General features: G+C 41.4%; 1 protein-coding gene across 1 annotated transcript; it reads right to left on the bottom strand.

Annotated features, from left to right (window-relative positions):
* Nucleotides 1-16,054: 16,054 nt before the first annotated feature.
* Nucleotides 16,055-17,983, bottom strand: LOC131932180 (zinc finger MYM-type protein 1-like). Its single transcript, XM_059289045.1, has one exon. It carries the CDS (start codon nucleotides 17,981-17,983, stop codon nucleotides 16,055-16,057), a length of 1,929 nt encoding a protein of 642 aa, XP_059145028.1.
* Between the last annotated feature and the right edge of the window lie 6,889 nt (nucleotides 17,984-24,872).

Below are 24,872 nucleotides of genomic sequence, written 5' to 3'. Positions count from 1 at the left end.
CCAATTCACTCAACACACTAATTCACTCAACACACTAATTCACTCAACACACTAGTTCACTCAACACACACGTTTCTCACCATAACTTTACCCCACCCTTAAACACGAACCACACTTTTTTAAAAATGACATAGGTCTCACAATTACCACATTTCATATGTTTTGTATACATCATGATGTGAGATGTTTGGGAACATTATTTGTATACATCATGATGTGAGATGTTTGGGAAAATTATTTGTATACATCATGATGTGAGATGTTTGGGAACATGATTTGTATACATCATGATGTGAGTTGTTTGGGAAAATTATTTGTACAAATCATGATCTGAGTTGTTCTGATTTAAAACGAAACGATGCGCGTTTTTTTTCTAGTTTCGCTTTCGTGACGTCTTAAGCCCCAAGGGAAACTACTACTATTGTTTCTGGTGACGTCATTAGTCCCATGGGAGACTACTGCTATTGTTTCTAATTAAAATCTGCCATTCTGTCGCGGACCAAAAATAGCAATTGGACGGCCATGTATCGATCCACTTGACAGGGTACGTCTATCCATCTCTAGACAAAAAGCATTACGTCAAGAAGTATTTATAACTCACCGGAAGTGTGCACAAGTACGCATGGATTCGTTGACCAGATTCGAAAACTGTTGACGTCACTTCCTTATGATTTAGCGAGGTCAGCAATTTGAAGACTTAGCCGGTTGTTTTCAATTGGGTTAGTGTGGCTAATCAGAACGGATGATAAAATGTGTATGACCCATTTACAAATGTCGGCCCATCTTTTTACAGCTAGAGACATCGATACTCAAAACTTACTTGCAAAAGGTAATTGGAGGGGGGGGGGGGGTAAACAAACAACTGTAGGCCGTCAATTTTAATTGGATGTCAAACTTTGTTATAAGTCAAACTTTGTTATACGTCAATCTGTGTAAGACGTCAACCTTTGCAGGACGTCAAAGTTCCAGACTGAAAACTTTTGGTCGTAACATGTTAGGACGTCAAACTTGGTCAAACCGACAGAACGAAAGCAGCCAACTAAGTTAAACTCTGCCAGAAAAAGAGAAGATCTCACTAGAACTGTGTTAAACGGTGTAGAACACTAAAACCTACAGCATACAGTTGAAGCGTACGTCTAGCAGCATACAGTTGAAGCGTACGTCTAGCAGCATACAGTTGAAGCGTACGTCTAGCAGCATACAGTTGAAGCGTACGTCTAGCAGCATACAGTTGAAGCGTACGTCTAGCAGCATACAGTTGAAGCGTACGTCTAGCAGCATACAGTTGAAGCGTACGTCTAGCAGCATACAGTTGAAGCGTACGTCTAGCAGCATACAGTTGAAGCGTACGTCTAGCAGCATACAGTTGAAGCGTACGTCTAGCAGCATACAGTTGAAGCGTACGTCTAGCAGCATACAGTTGAAGCGTACGTCTAGCAGCATACAGTTGAAGCGTACGTCTAGCAGCATACAGTTGAAGCGTACGTCTAGCAGCATACAGTTGAAGCGTACGTCTAGCAGCATACAGTTGAAGCGTACGTCTAGCAGCATACAGTTGAAGCGTACGTCTAGCAGCATACAGCATCATTAATGACGTCACTGTGTAACCTCCACTGGGCGTGAGTCACGTGATGCAACACGTGACCTACTTTTCCTCTCGCACACACGTCAGTCTGTGACTCAAAGAACACATTCCCTCGTCCCTAGCATACAACATTCCCTCGTCCCTAGCATACAACATTCCCTCGTCCCTAGCATACAACATTCCCTCGTGCTTAGCATACAACATTCCCTCGTCCTTAGCATACAACATTCCCTCGTCCTTAGCATACAACATTCCCTCGTCCTTAGCATACAACATTCCCTCGTCCTTAGCATACAAAATTCCCTCGTACCCAGCATACAACATTCCCTCGTCTTTAGCACACAACATTCCCTCGTCCTTAGCATACAACATTCCCTCGTCCCTAGCATACAACATTCCCTCGTCCCTAGCATACAACATTCCCTCGTCCTTAGCATACAACATTCCCTCGTCCCTAGCATACAACATTCCATCGTCCCTAGCATACAACATTCCCTCGTCCTTAGCATACAACATTCCCTCGTCCTTAGCATACAACATTCCCTCGTCCCTAGCATACAACATTCCCTCGTCCTTAGCACACAACATTCCCTCGTCCCTAGCATACAACATTCCCTCATCCCTAGCATACAACATTCCCTCGTCCCTAGCATACAACATTCCCTCGTCCCTAGCATACAACATTCCCTCCTCCTTAGCATACAACATTCCCTCGTCCTTAGCATACAATATTCCCTCTTCGGTCACACATAGATGACTAGATGGTTCAAGTAGACCTGCTTCAAGTAGACCAAGTAGACCTGCTTCAAGTAGACCAAGTAGACCTGCTTCAAGTAGACCAAGTAGACCTGCTTCAAGTAGACCTGTTTCAAGTAGACCAAGTAGACCTGCTTCAAGTAGACCAAGTAGAGCCTGGGATCTTATTATTCATCTCCTCTAGGGATCTACTCCAGCACTAATCTGACTCCAATATTTCAAGCTAACGGGATTCAAACAGACGTTTTGTTTTCAAGTGCCGCCCAACATTTCCCGCTAGCACAATGGCATCTCTGCAGTATATCTCTCGGTGGCCGGCGGGGGTGGGGATGGGGTGGAGGGAGGAGATGCAGTCGATAAAACGTTAATGATGCGTGTCAGTTAAGAAGAAACGACTAAATGGCTGCCTGGCTTCGCTTGACTGGACGGGGGCGGTGACATCTGAAAACAAAGATCAGATTCTCGCCCAAATCTGGTTTTTGAAATCAAGTTCTGTCAGATGCCGGTGCTAGATATGTTAATTATGTTAATTATGTTAATTAATGAGCGAACAAAGTGAACGATGATGGCAGCGTGGGATGCTTGATCAAATATCATTTGGTGAGCCGTTATCAAATGTCATTCGGTGAGCCAACATTATCAAATGTCATTTGGTGAGCCAACATTATCAAATGTCATTTTGTAAGCCAACATTATCAAATGTCATTCGGTGAGCCAACATTATCAAATGTCATTTGGTGAGCCAACATTATCAAATGTCATTTGGTGAGCCAACATTATCAAATGTCATTTGGTGAGCCAACATTATCAAATGTCATTTGGTGAGCCAACATTATCAAATGTCATTTGGTGAGCCAACATTATCAAATGTCATTTGGTGAGCCAACATTATCAAATGTCATTTTGTAAGCCAACATTATCAAATGTCATTTTGTAAGCCAACGTTATCAATTATCATTTGGTGAGCCAACATTATCAAATGTCATTTCGTGAGCAAACATCAAATGCCATTTGGTGAGCCAACGTTATCAAATGTCATTTGGTGAGCCAACATTATCAAATGTCATTTGGTGAGCCAACGTTATCAATTATCATTTGGTGAGCCAACATTATCAAATGTCATTTCGTGAGCAAACATCAAATGCCATTTGGTGAGCCAACGTTATCAAATGTCATTTGGTGAGCCAACATTATCAAATGTCATTTGGTGAGCCAACGTTATCAATTATCATTTGGTGAGCCAACATTATCAAATGTCATTTCGTGAGCAAACATCAAATGCCATTTGGTGAGCCAACGTTATCAAATGTCATTTGGTGAGCCAACATTATCAAATGTCATTTGGTGAGCCAACGTTATCAAATGTCATTTGGTGAGCCAACATTATCAAATGTCATTTGGTGAGCCAACAAAGTGAAGACAGTCTGTAACGTGTAGAGACCCCACCCCCCCCCCCCTCCAGCATCTCGATATCCCTGACCTTGTATGTACACGTCATTATAAAAAACATTTCACGCATGCGCTGTGGTTTAGCTGAGGTACAATTAGTTCAACGTTTGGTCCCAGTTGTTTAAAGCTGCTTGTTTATATGCTGTTCTAAATCAGCCCGCTCACAGATTAGCCGTTAATTATCATTGCTGAGATCCAATCAAGCAGGATGGCGTCACGGCGTACGTGCGGCGTCCTATTGTGTGTGAGTCACGCCATCCCATCCTGTTACACACGTTGTTTACATTTGGCAGGCTTTGACGTCATCGAGAGAATCCTTGACCCCAAGTGTGATGTGACGTCAGAGTGTGTGACGAGGGGGGGGGGACAATTGTACAGTGTGCGATCCGACATGTCTGCTGTTTATTTTTACTAGAGGCGAATCCCCCACTTGAACTTTGAACCCGATTCTAAATTTAGTTGTTTTTTTTTTAAATTAGTTTTTATGTCGCGGGAAGATCAGCCATAACGGGTGTACATTCCACAGCGACAGAGAGATAGACAGACAGACGGACTGACAGATTGACAGACGGACAGACGGACAGAAAGACGAACGGACAAAATTGTCGTCTGGCTGTAAGATTTTGAGAGTGGGGACTGGGGACCCAAGTCCTACAGGGGAGAGGACCCAAGTCCTACAGGGGAGAGGACCCAAGTCCTACAGGGGACTGGGGACCCAAGTCCTACAGGGGAGAGGACCCAAGTCCTACAGGGGAGAGGACCCAAGTCCTACAGGGGAGAGGACCCAAGTCCTACAGGGGAGAGGACCCAAGTCCTACACGCAGGCGATGCACTTTCTTCTGTAGGTAACATGGACAGTAATTCGCGTTTCCTTGCTTTAATTAAAATCTAATTAATTATTGATAATCTAATTAAATAAATATATTCCTATGATGTCAAGAGAAAAAAGCAATCATTACGTAACGCTGATTTAAAACGGTGAGCTAAATTTGTTTTTTTTTCGAATGTATCAGGACATGACATCAACCCTTCATGATTGTGGTTGTCATTACAACCCTTCATGGTTGTCATTACAACCCTTCATGGCTGTCATTACAACCCTTCATGGTTGCCTTAGTACAATCCTATATGGCTGTCTTTACAATCCTATATGGCTGTCTTTACAATCCTATATGGCTGTCTTTACAATCCTATATGGCTGTCTTTACAATCCTATATGGCTGTCTTCGGTTAACAGTTCAGGACAACCTCTACAATCCTGTCGGTGAATGTTGAGACAGGACAACCTCTACAACCCTGTCTGAGATTTGAGACTGATTCATTTTGTACAGAACTGACGTCACTACGTCACTCAGCTTACACGGTAGGCGTGGTCAGATATCTTGACGTCACATAATGGGCGTAACTAATACATCTTGACGTCACAAAGTGAGCGGCGTTCATCCATTTTATCATATAATTAATTAAGTGTCCTTGATTACTTCTGGGATCTGCCCCCCCCCCCACTTCTGGTCTCTGGCCTCCCCCCCCCCACTTCCCCCAGCTGTAGTTGTCAGTGTGACCTTTCCCCCCCCCCTACCCCGCCCCTCCCACCTGCCCCTATCCACTACCTTCAAGTTGTATCCGCTACAGCCGAGATTAAGAGTAGACACATACTCACATACACACAGACACACACACTCACACACACAGACACACAATCAGACAGCGTGAGATGGTCAATTGTTTCTGAGAAAGTGTGACGTCATGTCCGGTGTTCTTTAGCAGCTGATATGGTAACCTTTACCTCGCTAATTAGGTCAAGTCACTATCGCTAATTGGGTCAAGATGTTCTCGCTAATTAGGTTAAGTCATTCACTCTAAATAGGTCAAGTCATCGTTGCTAATTTGGTCGGGTTGCTTCAAAGGGGAATTTAGGTGGAAGGGGGCAGGGCGAACTTTCGCTGCCATTGGAGAATTTCAAGAACAGTGGCGCCAGTTGCAGAATAAATTTTTATTAGCCAAAATATTGAGGACAGTCTAAGAGACGGGTAGATGGATGTTCTAAACCAGGGTCTCCAAACTACGGCCCGCGGGCCAGATGCGGCCCGCCAGGTCCTCTCATCCGGCCCGCGGCGATCTTTTTGTCCATGGAATAAATGTTTGTTAGAGGTGGCTGAGAAACTATGCCCAGAAAATTAAAAACAATTTGAAAATGTTGCTTTGGGTGCAAATACGATTGCTTGCCGTGTTGCAGACATTGGTGAAAACATCGTGACTCAAATAGCGAAAAATGCAAGCAAGTTTCGCAATTTTTTAGTTGTAATGGATCAGTTGCTGGAAAGCTGTTCCACATCTCAACTGCTTATGTTCATTAGAGGTGTGGATGAAGACATAAACATAACACAAGAGCTGGCTTCCCTACATAGAATGTATGGCACTGTTACCGGAGAGAATATAGATAGTTCAGAGACATGTTAAAAGATAGAAACGCAGAATCGCAAGATTTACCATATTTCACAGCAGTAAGATGGCTAATTTGCGAGAAATTTTTCTTTTTAAGTTAAGGAAGGAAATAGGTGACTTATAATAAAATAAAAGCAAGACACGGCCATTAATGTCTGATGAAGAGTGGGTATAGAAATTCACCTCTGCTGCAGCCATAACTAGTCATTTAAATTTTCTGAACCTTAAAACTACAAGAGATGGAAATCTAGTTTCTGATCTATACACCCACCTAAAAGCCTTCAAATTAAAACTTGTCATGTTTTTGGAACAAGTACAAGCAAACAACTTGATGCACTCTCAGCGGTGCAATGTCTTCATGGATGAACCAACCACTGAGTTCCCCACGTCATTTGAATACGAGATCATCAAAGACTTCAAGCCGCAGTTTCAGTAGCTGTTTTCTGACTTGGATTCAAAGGCAGAAAAAGTGAGACTGTTTCAGAACCCGTTTGAAGCAAATGTGGCCAGTTGCAAAGATAAACTGCAACTGGAGGTCATTAGAGACACGTTCAAAGAAGGGCGGGTGGGTTTTTATAAGTTTTTGCAAAAGGAAGATTTTCCTAATATTAAAACTTTTGCATCAAAGTACCTTTCAAATTTTGGAACAAGATACCTGTGTGAACAAATATTTTCAAGATTGAAAAGAATAAGTTGAGAGCAAACTTGGACCTCGAGTGTATTGTTGGCCACCGACAGTGTTTCTTTCAGACTTTTTTCTCCGGGGGGGGGGGGGGCACTTGAAATTTGTATATATTTCTATATAAATTATATTTCGTTTAGGGGGAAGGGGACGGTACACGTTCTTCGGCGGGGGGATGGGGGCGCTACCACCCCGAAGAGATGTCTTGAAGAAACTCTGCCCCCCGAACTGATATTTGATAGTTAATGCGGCCCTCGGGCTGAAAAGTTTGGAGACCCCTGTTCTAAACTGTTGGTTAATTAAGGCGTCTATCTGTAGGAGTCAGCATCTGTAGCCTACCTTCCTATGTGTTCATGAAGACGTCTATGTAGGAGTCAGCGTCTGCAGCCTACCTTCCTATGTGTTCATGAAGGCGTCTATGTAGGAGTCAGCGTCTGCAGCCTACAGTGTCAATGAAGCGTCTATGTAGGAGTCAGCGTCTGCAGCCTACAGTGTCAATGAAGCGTCTATGTAGGAGTCAGCATCTGCAGCCTACAGTGTCAATGAAGCGTCTATGTAGGAGTCAGCGTCTGCGTCCTACAGTGTCAATGAAGCGTCTATGTAGGAGTCAGCATCTGCAGCCTACAGTGTCAATGAAGCGTCTATGTAGGAGTCAGCGTCTGCATCCTACAGTGTCAATGAAGCGTCTATGTAGGAGTCAGCGTCTGCGTCCTACAGTGTCAATGAAGCGTCTATGTAGGAGTCAGCGTCTGCATCCTACAGTGTCAATGAAGCGTCTATGTAGGAGTCAGCGTCTGCGTCCTACAGTGTCAATGAAGCGTCTATGTAGGAGTCAGCATCTGCAGCCTACAGTGTCAATGAAGCGTCTATGTAGGAGTCAGCGTCTGCATCCTACAGTGTCAATGAAGCGTCTATGTAGGAGTCAGCGTCTGCGTCCTACAGTGTCAATGAAGCGTCTATGTAGGAGTCAGCGTCTACATCCTACAGTGTCAATGAAGCGTCTATGTAGGAGTCAGCGTCTGCGTCCTACAGTGTCAATGAAGCGTCTATGTAGGAGTCAGCGTCTACATCCTACAGTGTCAATGAAGCGTCTATGTAGGAGTCAGCGTCTGCGTCCTACAGTGTCAATGAAGCGTCTATGTAGGAGTCAGCGTCTGCAGCCTACAGTGTCAATGAAGCGTCTATGTAGGAGTCAGCGTCTGCAGCCTACAGTGTCAATGAAGCGTCTATGTAGGAGTCAGCGTCTGCAGCCTACAGTGTCAATGAAGCGTCTATGTAGGAGTCAGCGTCTGCAGCCTACAGTGTCAATGAAGCGTCTATGTAGGAGTCAGCGTCTGCAGCCTACAGTGTCAATGAAGCGTCTATGTAGGAGTCAGCGTCTGCAGCCTACAGTGTCAATGAAGCGTCTATGTATGACACTTCGCCGTATCTGCTGTTGGATGCTGGATATCAGCGATGACGTCATCAGCCTAGTCCAAATCTCTTGAGACTGAACAGAAAAAATCTTAGATGAGAGTTTTTATAATCCAAGATGGCGTGGAACTCAGTGCCGAGCAGACGAGGGTCATGACAAACACCCAAATGGTAGAGTGGCAGACGTACAGGTCAAGGGTCAGAGTTCACAGGAGGTCCTCTATTTATAGGACCGCGGCGTCGTCTCGGTGTTCGCCCGACCCCTCACATCAATCTATGTAGCGTGATAGAAAAACTTCACTCATATCAATCTATGTAGCGTGATAGAAAAACTTCACTCATATCAATCTATGTAGCGTGATAGAAAAACTTCACTCACATCAATCTATGTAGCGTGATAGAAAAACTTCACTCACATCAATCTATGTAGCGTGATAGAAAAACTTCACTTGATTCACAAGTCAAACTTCTCCTGATATATTTTGTCCTGATATATTTTGTTCTGATATATTTTGTACTGATATATTTTGTTCTGATATATTTTGTCCTGATATATTTTGTCCTGATGTATTTTGTCCTGATATATTTTGTCCTGATATATTTTGTCCTGATATATTTTGTTCTGATATATTTTGTCCTGATATATTTTGTCCTGATATATTTTGTTCTGATATATTTTGTTCTGATATATTTTGTCCTGATATATTTTGTCCTGATATATTTTGTCCTGACCTATTTTGTCCCGAAGAAATTTGGCTGAACAAATTCTCCCAACACAGTGAATCATGCAGGGAAATGTTCTCACATTGTTGCAGTGGTTCGTCATCTCTACATGCACGCTATTTTTAGCCGAGGGGGGGGGCATGGCGGTAGGAGCCGGGCTGTTTTCTAGAAATTTCTATCTGATGTTGACTAACCCAGCAGGAAATACGTCACTCCACCACAGCAGGATATACTCGGACTAGAAACTAGGTCACCGGTTTGGGAACCCCTTTCTGTAAATCTGACGTCATTTGATGACCCTTGAACTTGGGTGTTTTTTTGCTCCAGCAGTCAATGTATCCTTTTTTCAGTCAAACTAGCCACAAGAACTAGCCAGCGATGTGTCGTCTGCTGTCCGTATCTTCTGCTGGCCCAGCCAGATGTACACCACAAACACTTACCACTCAGTTCAGAAATATGAAATCCCCCCCCCCGGGTCGAGAAACCGGATATGATGCAGCCCTACTTGTGTGACCTAGTTTGTCTGGGGCAGAATCTCCCCAAAACTTGGCCCCCGGCCATTTTTTTCTTCTGGTTCGACTTTAGCCAATTAACAAACAAATTAGTTCGACTTTAGCCAATTAACAAACAAATTAGTTCGACTTAAGCCAATTAACAAACAAATTAGTTCGACTTAAGCCAATTAACAAACAAATTAGTTCGACTTAAGCCAATTAACAAACAAATTATTGCTATTTGAATGATATATACTTACCAGGACTATTTTTAAAGCACCACATTTTACATTAGGCATTGTATCACTACACCACATTTTACATTAGGCATTGTATCACTACACCACATTTTACATTAGGCATTGTATCACTACACCACATTTTACATTAGGCATTGTATCACTACACCACATTTTACATTAGGCATTGTATCACTACACCACATTTTACATTAGGCATTGTATCACTACACCACATTTTACATTAGGCATTGTATCACTACACCACATTTTACATTAGGCATTGTATCACTACACCACATTTTACATTAGGCATTGTATCACTACACCACATTTTACATTAGGCATTGTATCACTACACCACATTTTACATTAGGCATTGTATCACTACACCACATTTTACATTAGGCATTGTATCACTACACCACATTTTACATTAGGCATTGTATCACTACACCACATTTTACATTAGGCATTGTATCACTACACCACATTTTACATTAGGCATTGTATCACTACACCACATTTTACATTAGGCATTGTATCACTACACCACATTTTACATTAGGCATTGTATCACTACACGACATTTTACATTAGGCATTGTATCACTACACCACATTTTACATTAGGCATTGTATCACTACACCACATTTTACATTAGGCATTGTATCACTACACCACATTTTACATTAGGCATTGTATCACTACACCACATTTTACATTAGGCATTGTATCACTACACCACATTTTACATTAGGCATTGTATCACTACACCACATTTTACATTAGGCATTGTATCACTACACCACATTTTACATTAGGCATTGTATCACTACACCACATTTTACATTAGGCATTGTATCACTACACCACATTTTACATTAGGCATTGTATCACTACACCACATTTTACATTAGGCATTGTATCACTACACCACATTTTACATTAGGCATTGTATCACTACACCACATTTTAAATTAGGTAATTTATCACCACACCACATTTTAAATTAGCCAATGTATCACCACACCACATTTTAAATTAGCCAGTGTATCACTACACCACATTTAAAATTAGGCAATGTATCACTACACCACATTTTAAATTAGCCAATGTATCACTACACCACATTTAAAATTAGGCAATGTATCACTACACCACATTTTAAATTAGCCAATGTATCACTACACCACATTTAAAATTAGGCAATGTATCACTACACCACATTTTAAATTAGCCAGTGTATCACTACCGTTTGGGAGGGGAGTATCAAGAGCGAGTTGTAATGAGAGTTAACAAGACTAGAAATGATCTAGACTAGTTAGACTCTAGACACTAGACACTAGACTCTAGACACTAGACTCCAGACTAGACACTAGACCCATTTTAAATCAAACCTAGCTTGATCGCTTCGTTTCACAATTAGCTGCAGCTTTTCTCCACTCGGTAGTTATAACTACAGGTTTTGGCTGTAGCTGATAGTTAGCAGCCCTATCCCAACCATCAAACCTAACCATATCCCAACCATCAAACCTAACCATATCCCAACCATCAAACCTAACCCTATCCCAACCATCAAACCTAACCATATCCCAACCATCAAACCTAACCATATCCCAACCATCAAACCTAACCATATCCCAACCATCAAACCTAACCATATCCCAACCATCAAACCTAACCATATCACAACCATCAAACCTAACCATATCCCAACCATCAAACCTAACCATATCCCAACCATCAAACCTAACCATATCACAACCATCAAACCTAACCATATCCCAACTCACAGAACTAACCATATCCCAACCATCAAACCTAACCATATCCCAACCATCAAACCTAACCATATCCCAACCATCAAACCTAACCATATCACAACCATCAAACCTAACCATATCCCAACCATCAAACCTAACCATATCCCAACCATCAAACCTAACCATATCACAACCATCAAACCTAACCATATCCCAACTCACAGAACTAACCATATCCCAACCATCAAACCTTACCATATCCCAATCCACAGAACTAACCATATCCCATATCCTAACCCACAGAACTAACCATATCCCAACCCACAAACCTAACCATATCCTAACCCACAGAACTAACCATATCCCATATCCCAACTCACAGAACTAACCATATCCCAACCCACAAACCTAATCATATCCTAACCCACAGAACTAACCATATCCCAATCCACAGAACTAACCATATCCCAATCCACAGAACTAACCATATCCCAACCACTAAACCTAACCATATCCCAACCCACAGAACTAACCATATCCCATATCCCAACCCACAGAACTAACCATATCCCATATCCCAACCCACAAACCTAACCATATCCCAACCCACAGAACTAACCATATCCCATATCCCAACCCACAAACCTAACCATATCCCAACCCACAAACCTAACCATATCCCAACTCACAGAACTAACCATATCCCAACCCACAAACCTAACCATATCCCAACTCATAGAACTAACCATATCCTATATCCCAACCCACAGAACTAACCATATCCCAACTCACAAACCTAACCATATCCCAATCCACAGAACTAACCATATCCCATATCCCAACCCACAAACCTAACCATATCCCAATCCACAAACCTAACCATATCCCAACCCACAGAACTAACCATATCCCATATCCCAACCCACAGAACTAACCATATCCCAACTCACAAACCTAACCATATCCCAACTCACAAACCTAACCATATCCCAATCCACAGAACTAACCATATCCCATATCCCAACCCACAAACCTAACCATATCCCAACCCACAGAACTAACCATATCCCAACCCAAAGAACTAACCATATCCCATATCCCAACCAGCTGTAGTGTGTACACTCGACATTCCACGATGACGTCACACTCTCACCTTCTTCCCTCTGACTGGGTCACTCTATCAGGTAGATCGCTGAATGACGTCATATCAACTGCGACCTGCCTTCTGTTTATAGACTCGGTGAAATGTCTGCTTCTTACACGTAACTGTGTGCTTCTAACATGTATGTCACGTATTACTTAGTCGTTGAACTGTAGACATGTATGTAACGTACAAGTTTTGTCGGTTGTAGATTTTATTTTCTCCCTAGAGCGGCGCTGTCTGGGGACCTGGTTGGACCTACTCTACGGGAAGTTGGCTCTGGGGGGGGGGGGGGGGGGAGTTGACTGTCGTAGAGTAGGGACAGGGTTATTTTCCTTTCTTTGTCAACTTTTTAAAAAAATCGGACAAGACAACAAGACATGACGTAACCCGTGACGTCATGACACCAGTAGTTAACTAGATGTAATTAACAAAGTACAAATTTGATGGCAAACAACGTTTTACTTAACGAATAGATATTCATACATGACTTAAACTTTCTGTAGATATTCACACATGACTTAAACTTTTTGTAGATATTCATACATGACTTTAACTTTCTGTAGATATTCATACATGACTTAAACTTTCTGTAGATATTCACACATGACTTAAACTTTCTGTAGATATTCATACATGACTTAAACTTTCTGTAGATATTCACACATGACTTAAACTTTCTGTAGATATTCATACATGACTTAAACTTTCTGTAGATATTCACACATGACTTAAACTTTCTGTAGATATTCATACATGACTTAAACTTTCTGTAGATATTCACACATGACTTAAACTTTCTGTAGATATTCACACAATACCGTAAACATTCTGCTGGTGTAGACGACACTGGCGGGCTAATGGTGCAGACGACACTGGCGGGCTAATGGTGCAGACGACACTGGCGGGCTAATGGTGCAGACGACACTGGCGGGCTAATGGTGCAGACGACACTGGCGGGCTAATGGTGCAGACGACACTGGCGGGCTAATGGTGCAGACGACACTGGCGGGCTAATGGTGCAGACGACACTGGCGGGCTAATGGTGCAGACGACACTGGCGGGCTAATGGTGCAGACGACACTGGCGGGCTAATGGTGCAGACGACACTGGCGGGCTAATGATGCAGACGACACTGGCGGGCTAATGGTGCAGACGACACTGGCGGGCTAATGGTGCAGACGACACTGGCGGGCTAATGGTGCAGACGACACTGGCGGGCTAATGATGCAGACGACACTGGCGGGCTAATGGTTTCCGTTCTCGATTTGTTTTCAAGTCACATTGCTCAGCCACCGGACAAAGGTGGAGTCGAGTTTGGTCAATGTATTCAAAGTGTGCGACATTCCTAAACGGCGCACTAGTGCAAACGGCGTGTTATTGGAAAATGTTTGACCACTGCTTCACGTTAGTCTGTTTGTTGTTTGATGTGAACCCGGATGTTTAAAGTTAATGACCTCTTGACCTCTTTAAAGTATGATGGCCTCTCTAAGAGTTGCCCCCCCCCCCCTTCCGTTCGTTACTTAGGTTGTCTCATGATGTGTGCGCTGGTTATGTCACGTGTTTAAGTGGCGCCCTCCGAGTCTACACATTTGGCACCCTGATTTATTGAAAGGCGCCCTACACGGTTGATGAAAACTTCAAACAAAAACGCACGAACTACCAGGTTGAATTTGCAAGGATTGAGTGTCGGGCTTCGGTTTAAGTGCAAGTTTTTAGCGCAATTTCCTTACAGGAATTGCGATTATTAACTCGTCATTTCTGGATGGATGGATGGATGGATGGATGTGTGTCCGCAATGGATGGATGTGTGTCCGCAGCTTTAAGTCGTATCTCCTCCTCAACGAAGCAATATCGAGGGCTAGTTCCAAAAGCAAATATGTTAAGCAAGTTCCGAGGATGATTGTGGGCCAAAAAAATTCACGGAATTCCTTCCTGGATTTCCCGGAAAAGCCAAAAAAAACTCGAAAAAAATCCAGTTTTTTTCCCATATCTCGGCAACCAGACCACTTAGCGACTTGAAACATTTACCAATCGATTCCTGCCATAATTTAGAACAATATTGTCGAAGAAAGTTTTCAAAAATATCCGTTCGTTCGGTCACAAAAAATTAATTAAGGAAATTGCGCTTAAATTGTCACTAGACTTTTTATTAACTTGTTTATATCAACAATGGCGGCCACCATCGAAGAGCGTGTTCCCATTCCAATGTTTAACGCGTTCTAAAGCTAATTATCTGTTGGCTATAACTTTAACAATACGTCCGTTTGCTGTTTTTATTACGTTTCAACACTATTATCAATGTTTTAACAGTTCTTTTTATTATATTATACAAAACTAATACATTTCTCTAGATCTACAGAGCAGCTGTAGAAGGAAGAAAAAGTTATGAATCTAGTTTTCTAGATTCTAGATCTAGATCACTAGACTTAACGTAAATTCTAGATCTAGACTTAATGTAAATTCTACATCTAGAATCTATTTCAGGCCTTAATTATTTTATATAAATCTTTGTTTAGCTTCAATGATCATCTAATTCGAGAATGCATGGAATTTATCTATATAGGTTCTAGATATCGTAGGATTACTCGCTAACTTGGAGGCGTGGTCGGTTGCTAACAACAATATGGCGTCCGGACCGGACGCATGACTTCCGACCATTTTTAGGCCAAATTCCAGAGACCTTCTTAGAATTACTATTTAAAATGTTTACCAAGAGCAAAATGGCGGGTTTTCACGTTATTTACACATACTATAGGTGGCCAGGGCTAGATATGCCAGAAAAGCATTTTAAATTTTGCTTTGGAGAATGAAGGCTAAATTTTAAAGTCGGTGTCATTAAAATTAATAGAACTTTTAAAATGTCACATGTGACGTCAGTATAAGAAGGGATAGTGTGGTCAGACCTATGCTCGGCCGAAATCGGTGTTTTTAAAAGATAAAAAACGTCTTTTTGAATGTGGGGTCTGTTATTTTGTGATGATAAGCAGGGGCGGATTAAGCTTCTGCGGGGCCCCTGGCTGAAACTTTTTCCGGGGCCCCCTAAACTATATATATATATATATATATATATATATATATATATATATATATATATATATATATATATATATATATGTAGTTTATATAATGACATCACAAAACAGAGGCCTTTCCAAAAAATAAAGGTTGAATGGAATAAGCTAAATGTTAACAGAAGCCATGGCATATACAAAAAATGTTACATTAAACGTAATGTTAAATTACATTGAGACTTAAGAGCATTTAAAGTGACAATTATTTATTTACTAATGCAAAAGAAATTATGTATACTTACATTTATTACAGTTATTTTTATTTAGAACTAAAGACCAAGTAACTTTTATAGGGAACATTTTCGAGCTTTCCTGATAGCAAACTCTTCTATTAGTTCTGTATAATTTAGTGAGCTTACAATGTCATTTTCTATGCTCATAAGTGAGAGCATACTAAGTCTCTGCTGTCCCATAGTGCTTCTAAGATCGCTTTTAATCTTTTTCATTTTGGAAAATGAGCGCTCTCCACTGCAGTTAGACGTCATCATACACAGATAAATTCGAAGAGCAATGTGCCCATTTGGAAAGCTCTGAATGCACTTGAATCTATTTAAAAACATCAACATTTCTAATTCAATGCTATCATTGTAGACGTTTTGCTCTTTTCCCCCATGAATTGATTTAAACAGCTCGGCGAATTGAATCAACTCCGATGAAAAACATTCTTCAAAATCATCGGGATATTTGTTGATTAGTTTTGTAGCTGCTCCTGTAATGTCACCAGTGCTAAGGTTGGTCAGGTCACTGAAGAAATCGAACATTTCTTGAACAGTTTTATAGGAATCTAAGCGATGATGTAGAGCTGTAGTTAGGTGGTCGATCACACAGATGAATACTTCAGTCTTAAATTTTTCTCTAGGAGAAAGTTGCATTTCTGAAACTTTGCTTTCGTCAAATTGTCGCTTCCTCTTTAGTGGTCGTCTGTTGGAATATGTGTAGTCTTTGACTTCACATTTAATTTTTCCTTTTGATTCGAAGCTAGCGAATTCATTACGTTGACTTTCAATAAAAAGGAGAACAGATTTTAACAAATTAACTGCTGTATTAAGAGATAAACCTTTTTCTTGAAGAGATACATTTGTTTTTTGCAATCTCTCTAAAATTGTATCCCATACCTCCAATAATATTACTGTTTCTAGTTTTTGTAAACTTTTAAGATATCCTTCAGCTTCAGCTCTACATTTAAGAGGTTGATTTTCATCGGCTGCTAACTCCTCCAAAGCCGATATATTTTCCTTATACCCTCTATTTAAAGCCTTAACAGCATCATGTCGAGCGGACCATCTGGTTTCCGACAAAGCTTTAGCAACAGGCAATCCATTCATGTGCTTGTTGTGTATATGCCAACGATGGGTAGATGCAGAAAGCCAAGAGTAAAGGCTCTGAAGGAGATTAAAAAACCCAACTGACGTGGGGCAGCACTCAGCTGCGCAGTTCCCAACTAAATTGAGTGAATGTGCTGTGCACGGTACATACAATGCTACGTCACACTTCTCCCGGATTTTAGCCTGAACGCCGTTATACTTGCCGCTCATGTTGGACGCGTTGTCATATGATTGACCGCGACAATTTTTTATGTCAATTCCATTTTCTTCCAAAAATGTTAGTATTAAATTAGCTATTTCCGAACCAGTGTGTGAAAACATTGGTACAAATTTTAAGAAGCGCTCAATAGGTCCGGTGTCTTGTACATAGCGAATAATGATTGTGAGTTGATCAACATGTGAAACATCTGGAGTCGAATCTACAGATATAGAAAAATATTTCGCTGTCTTTATTTCATCTACAATTACAGACAAAACCTTTTGACCCATAAGTTCAATCATCTCCTCACATATTGTTGAAGATATGTAGGATGTATGTCCACGTCCTTTGTTGGCGTGTATCCGCATATGTTCTGCGAGAAAGGTATAGTACTGACTTAACAGCTCCAGCAACCCGAGATAATTCCCATTGTTTGGAGAGCCAACCTCTTCAGTTCTGCCCCGGAACGGAAGACCACGAATACAAAGAAACTGTACCACACTCACGATTCTGTGAAGTACTTGTCTCCAATACTGAATTTCACTTTCATATTGCGTAACAAGTTTCATGTCAATCTGACCAGTAGATTTTCGTGAACACAGCGCTGCCAATGAATCAATGTGTTGTTTGGAATTTTCATGCCTAGATAGCACTTCATGGGCACTTTTCCATTGTTTGAACCCTGATGTCATTTTGTTAGTTATAGGTGACATCAGCTTACATACAAAACAATAAACACACCCGCTTGTTTTGGAATAACACAACCAATTTCTTTCAAATTTTTCTCCTGTTCGTGCATGGACACGTGTGAATAAAGAAATGGTGCAGAACCGACGTTGTGACTCTCTTTCTAACTGTATGACCGATTCTTTAAAGTCCCCGTTTTTGTTTTGGCATGGTGTGGTACCACGTTGAATCCAATAGTTTCTAAATGCCTCTGACATCTTTTCCCGCTCTGGCCAAAAATGAAGGTCGTATATAGCATGACTATCTTCAAGGGGTTTTGTTGTATCATCTTTCAAATCACATTGTTTTAAAGTAGGAGCCTGCTCTACATCTTTTACCCCGGCGGTGTCTGATTCAATTGCAGATCCCTTTTCTACGTGACTATTTTCCTTGGTACTCGAAGTTGGTTTGAAAAAGGAGAGCAGTTTTGTAGTTTTTTCAGCAAGCTCAGCTTCGATCTTTCTTTTTTTCACCGATAATGCGCGTTTTTTTGCTCCACTAGGATAGTTACGAGACATATTCTATAGAATTTTAAAAAAAAACAAGGTTGAATCTAATTAAAAGTCCGGCTCTTTGCTGAAATTGCAAATTGTCGTTTTTTCTCCAGCAAGCAATTTTTTGACATATAGGTCTGATGAACGAGCCTTTAGGATTACTTTGTCTATCTGAAAAGTCTGAAGCCTGGATAATGGTGGAGGGTTGGAAATCAAGAAAAATTTTGAACTCTTGAGTAGACTCCGTGCGAATAAATCCAAAAGAATGACTGACTCAACAAATGTAATTCCGAAATGGGGGATTTCGGGGAGGAAGATATAGTTTGGGGACATGCCGAAAGTGTGTGTGTGTGGGGGGGGGGGGGGGGGAAGGGGCAATATGCCAAGCCCAACAAAAGAGGTTCCAGTTTCCATTACCCTAACGGGTCGGGCAGAGTTCACAGTTTAATTAAATTGGAAAAAAAACTTAAAGTTCAAAGTTCGCCATTGTTTATTGTTACAACTGAGGCCACGGTTGATGTTAGGCCTAGTGAGTTACCCCCCCCCCCCTTCCCCATCTCAACTTGAACAATGCTGTATTTTATAGGAAGACATTAGTTTCACACCTAGTTGTTATGTGCAGGGAAGAGAACTACTCGCCTGGAGATTGTTTTACCTGAGGTGGATGGCGATGGGTCGATTAAGTGAGCCCCCCCCCCACCCTCCCTTTGCCTTGTACCTGGTATGTAAATTTGGGGGAAAAACGTAATGTGATATCCTATTGTATTCTGACCAATGTAGATGGGGTTTTTTTTTGGTTTTTTTTTAATGCCTTTACTAGTTACAATTAGATGGTAAATTTGGGGGCCCCTAAAAATCGGGGGCCCGTAGCTGCAGCCCTTTCAGCACCCCCCTTAATCCGCCACTGATGATAAGTGACAGACGTGATGTCATTTATGGATGACCCCCGAAACCCACAGTTATCCAAGGGATGACGGGTAGGTCTAGTTAGGTACTAAAATTTAGGCCTGCCGACACTATAGAGAAATTGTAAATACACAGCGGTAATAAATACAAGACTATTCAAATCTTAACACTACCCTTTGGAACCTGATGATAGATGCTGATAGATGTTGATAGGATGTTGATAGATGTTGATAGATGTTTATAGGATGTTGATAGATGTTGATAGATGTTGATAGGATGTTGATAGATGTTGATAGATGTTGATAGATGTTGATAGGATGTTGATAGATGTTGATAGATGTTGATAGATGTTTATAGGATGTTGATAGATGTTGATAGGATGTTGATAGATGTTTATAGGATTTGATAGATGTTGATAGATGTTTATAGGATGTTGATAGATGTAGATAGATTGCTAGAAGGAAGAGTATTGTTTCAACATTGGCTGATTCAACTTTAATGACAGACACTTGACCGTGTTGTGGTAAAAATGAAAAACAACAAATTTTAAACTTTATTAACAAAGCGTAGCTCTCCCACTTCGCAGCGTAAATGTAATCGTTAGTTCCACACACCCAGCCGAGCAGATATTAATGCCAGATATTCTAGTCGCTTCAAGCCCAGATATTTGTCTTGGGATCTAGGTCAGTACAGGGATCTAGGTCACGTCAGTACAAGATTTCTTAAGTCAAATTCTAAAGTCAAATTCTTAAGTCAAACTACTGTAGTGTAATCTATAGACTGAGCATTGTCATGATTACAGGAGTGCTGTTAGTGTATAATCCTGATTACAGGATGGCTATTAGATTATAATCCTGATTACAGGATGGCTATTTGAGTATAATCCTGATTACAGGAGGGCTATTAGAGTAAACTAGAAGAGGACAATTAAGGTATAATATGGTTACAGGAAACATTGCGAATATAATCCTGATTATATTTGAACCATTACTTTATAATCCTTATTACACGAGAACAATTGGAATATAATCATGATTATATTTGAAGGATTAGAGTGAAATGGTTCTAACAGTAGAACGTCATGAGAGGGGTTTTAGTTAACTCTTGAGAAAAGTGATTGTCATATGTCATGCACCATATGTCATATGTCATGCACCATATGTCATATGTCATGCACCATATGTCATATGTCATGCACCATATGTCATGTGTCATGCACCATATGTCATATGTCATGCACCAGATGTCATGTGTCATGCACCAGATGTCATGTGTCACAGGATCACATTCAAAACATTTGAAAACAATGTAAGTATCACGTGCTAGGGCCTATCGATTTGTGAGATGTAGGTCATGTGTACTCAACCCATATGTAGGTCATGGTTACTTAACCCATATGTAGGTCATGGTTACTTAACCCATGACATGTCTAACAGTGTCAATAGACCAACTCTGTCACTATGCTGAAACTGTCACTAGACTGACAATGTCACTAGACTGACACTGTCACCAGACTGACACTGTCACTAGACTGACACTGTCACTAGACTGACACTGTCACTAGACTGACACTGTCACCAGACTGACACTGTCACTAGACGAACACTGTCACTAGACTGACACTGTCACTAGACTGACACTGTCACCAGACTGACAATGTCACCAGACTGACACTGTCACTAGGCTGACACTGTCACCAGACTGACACTGTCACTAGACTGACACTGTCACTAGACTGATACTGTCACTAGGCTGACACTGTCACTAACACACTCCACAGATCAAGTGCGTTGGCTCACATGATAACAACACACCACACTTCAACATTTTCTTCTTCCGCCAGATCAGAAAATTTTATCACAGATGGCATCACGTTAATAAGACAAACATTTTTTTTAATAATTACAAACTTTTATATATGCACTAGAAGTTATCATCGTCTTTAAATATAATATAACGCACCAATATGTGTATGGCCAGAATATATTAAAAAGCGCAGGTCGCTCATAACATTTTAGTTGAAATATTCAGCTCGTATAATTATATATTATGGTGAGTTTTTGTATATTTAAAGAAATTGTTTTATTGTATCAATTTTACTGCGTAAAAATAAATTATGTAAAAACTTGTTTTTAAAAACGTTTCTATTGGGGGGAAATTAATCAAATTAAACCGCGTCATTAAAAACTTCTTCCACACCAAATAAACGCGTGTCTCTTGTAAATCTCAGTCTCTCTCGTTTAAAATTCGGAATCTCATTAGCCAGAATAATAGAATAGAACATAGTAGAATAGAATTTTGGACGAATTCGCTGGCTAGTATGTTTTTTAAGGCGAACATTTTAGAATATATAATGGGTTGTAGAAAGGGTTTAACTTCTATAACAACTAATGCTGCTACTACTTCTATAACAACAAATGCTGCTACTACTTCTATAACTATACCTCTAAAATTTTGCTTATTGTCAGGGCACCGAAATAAACTTTTATGTAGTTGCGATTTCTTTTCATTTCAACAATGTCTGACATGAAGCAATATGAAAGTATGAAAGTTGTTCTCATTTGATATTTGGCTCTGGGATGATATGGGGGGGGGGAGAGGGGGGGGGGGGGGGCACTAAGGACACTGGCTAAGGCATGCCGACCAGTTCGCACATTAGCCGGGAAGTTCACAAAATACGGTATAACTTTTTTTTAATTCTTCGGACTTTGGCCATGACATTCCAGGCCACTGTGCGCATTGGCCAGTCAATGAAAGAAATACTCTGTCAATTTCAAACTTTTCGAGCATAGGCCAAGAGAGCCGGGCAATCCGCACATTGGCATTTAGAGCATTAACCGTAACACACACACACACACACACACACACACACACACACACACACACACACACACACACACATATATATATATATATATATATATATATATATATATATATATATATATATATATATAATGATTATTATGTGGGTACGTATAACTTCCTCGTCTTGTGTATTGAAGCCCCAGTGTTTCCACGTGTAGGTTGACATAAGAATGTCATATTGACATAAGAATGTCATATTGACATAAGAATGTCATCTTGACATGGATGACTCATACCCATCTATGGTGATCATCCCCAAATGTAAAAAAAAAAGTATTGAGGAGATTATGCTATAGGGCTCTGTACTGTAGCCCACCAAGATTATGCTATAGGGCTCTTTACGGTAGCCCACCAAGATTATGCTATAGGGCTCTGTACTGTAGCCCACCAAGATTATGCTATATGGCTCTTTACGGTAGCCCACCAAGATTATGCTATAGGGCTCTGTACTGTAGCCCACCAAGATTATACTATAGGGCTCTTTACTGTAGCCCACCAAGATTATGCTATAGGGCTCTGTACTGTAGCCCACCAAGATTATGCTATAGGGCTCTGTACTGTAGCCCACCAAGATTATGCTATAGGGCTCTGTACTGTAGCCCACCAAGATTATACTATAGGGCTCTGTACTGTCTAGCGGGGTGGGGCACCATTTAGGGTGTCTAGCGGGCCCATGTTGATAACTGTATACCGAATGGTGGTATTTTTGTGTTGTAGGCTTATGTTGATAATTGTATAAGGAATGGTGGTATTTTTGTGTTGTAGGCTTATGTTGATAATTGTATAAGGAATGGTGGTATTTTTGTGTTGTAGGCTTATGTTGATAATTGTATAAGGAATGGTGGTATTTTTGTGTTGTAGGCTTATGTTGATAATTGTATAAGGAATGGTGGTATTTTTGTGTTGTAGGCTTATGTTGATAATTGTATACTGAAAGTTGGAAGCTGGGTCTTGCATATAGTAACTTGATACAACGACTTCTAAAAGGTCAGTGTAATATAGATATGGTAGCACCTAGATATGGTAGCACCTAGATATGGTAGCACCTAGATATGGTAGCACCTAGATATGGTAGCACATGGATGACCAGGCGCCCCTTACCTGACAGTACGCTTAAAAATTACTGACTCAGTTGTACAATAAGATCCACCATCCACAATAAGATCCACCATCCCCAATAAGATCCACCATCCCCAGTAGAGTGAGCAGCCAACTTGCAGCAGTCAACTTGCCCGCGTTGCTCACTAGATCGATGACGCCCGATCGATCTCTGACGTCATCGCTGCCGGTTTTATTCCTGGCGCGGTATTTCTGGCGTCAAACGAACCGGGCGGCCAAAAACGGACCGGCTCTACGACAACCGCTCGTGTCGTGCGTAAATCTCTTTAGGCCAGTGACGTCAGAACGTTTGTTGTCGTGGGGTCGCTGGCCCTGACGTCACTGCTCCTAGTGTTGATGTTCTCCGGAAATGTCGCTTTGCGCGCGCGCTCAATTTTGCTGCGGGGTCTTGAAACGGTTAGTGGGAGGGCGGCGCGCTAATGCCGAGTTGTCGCAAATAGCGCGGTCCAGCCTCTGACGACAGATATTGTTTACTAGTTTAAAATTAGAACGCATCGAAATTGATACTCACATAATTCATTACGGTTTTGTGTTTCAAAATAGAAGACAAGATTGGCTCTATGAACGTAAGCAGCGAGTTATTTCCGTACCTACTAAAGCCACTTAACGGAATAGATTGTTTATTTCCGGAAATATTTTTAATTACTAAATTCAATTTGGTGTCACATGACTTTACACCTGGTTCCGTTCACGCTATCAGCGTTTCTTTCAGACATCTCTCCAGGGGGGTTTTGGGGGGGGGGGGGGAGAGGAACTGTCGGACGAAATAGAAAAAGATTGGAAAGAAAATCACAGGAAGTTTCGAGTTCCCCCTCGAGAAAAATGGCTGAAAGTAACCCTGCCCCAGTCTAAATAAAACAACAATGTGTGTCACGCACGTGGGTGGGTGACACGTGTGTGGATGTCCTGTGTGTGGGTGTCATGTGTGTGGGTGTCATGTGTGTGGGTGTCATGTGGGTGGGTGTCATGTGGGTGGGTGTCATGTGGGTGGGTGTCATGTGGGTGGGTGTCATGTGTGTGGGTGTCATGTGAGTGGGTGTCATGTGTGTGGGTGTCATGTGGGTGGGTGTCATGTGGGTGGGTGTCATGTGGGTGGGTGTCATGTGTGTGGGTGTCATGTGTGTGGGTGTCGTGTGTGGATGTCATGTGTGTGGGTGTCGTGTGTGGATGTCATGTGTGTGGGTGTCATGTATGTGGGTGTCATGTGGGTGGGTGTCATGTGTGTGGGTGTCATGTGTGTGGGTGTCATGTGGGTGGGTGTCATGTGTGTGGGTGTAATGTGTGTGGGTGTCATGTGTGTGGGTGTCATGTGGGTGGGTGTCATATGAGTGGTGTCATGTGGGTGGGTGTCATGTGGGTGGGTGTCATGTGTGTGGGTGTCATGTGGGTGGGTGTCATGTGTGTGGGTGTCGTGTGTGTGTCCTGTGTGTGGATGTCATGTGTGTGGGTGTCATGTGTGTGGGTGTCA

Source organism: Physella acuta, unplaced genomic scaffold (assembly GCF_028476545.2).
Source record: "Physella acuta isolate Inbredline_101_S28 unplaced genomic scaffold, ASM2847654v3 ptg000105l, whole genome shotgun sequence".
Taxonomy (NCBI): domain Eukaryota; kingdom Metazoa; phylum Mollusca; class Gastropoda; family Physidae; genus Physella; species Physella acuta.
Note: the sequence above shows the minus strand (reverse complement) of the source record. Positions and strands in the feature narration are given on the sequence as shown.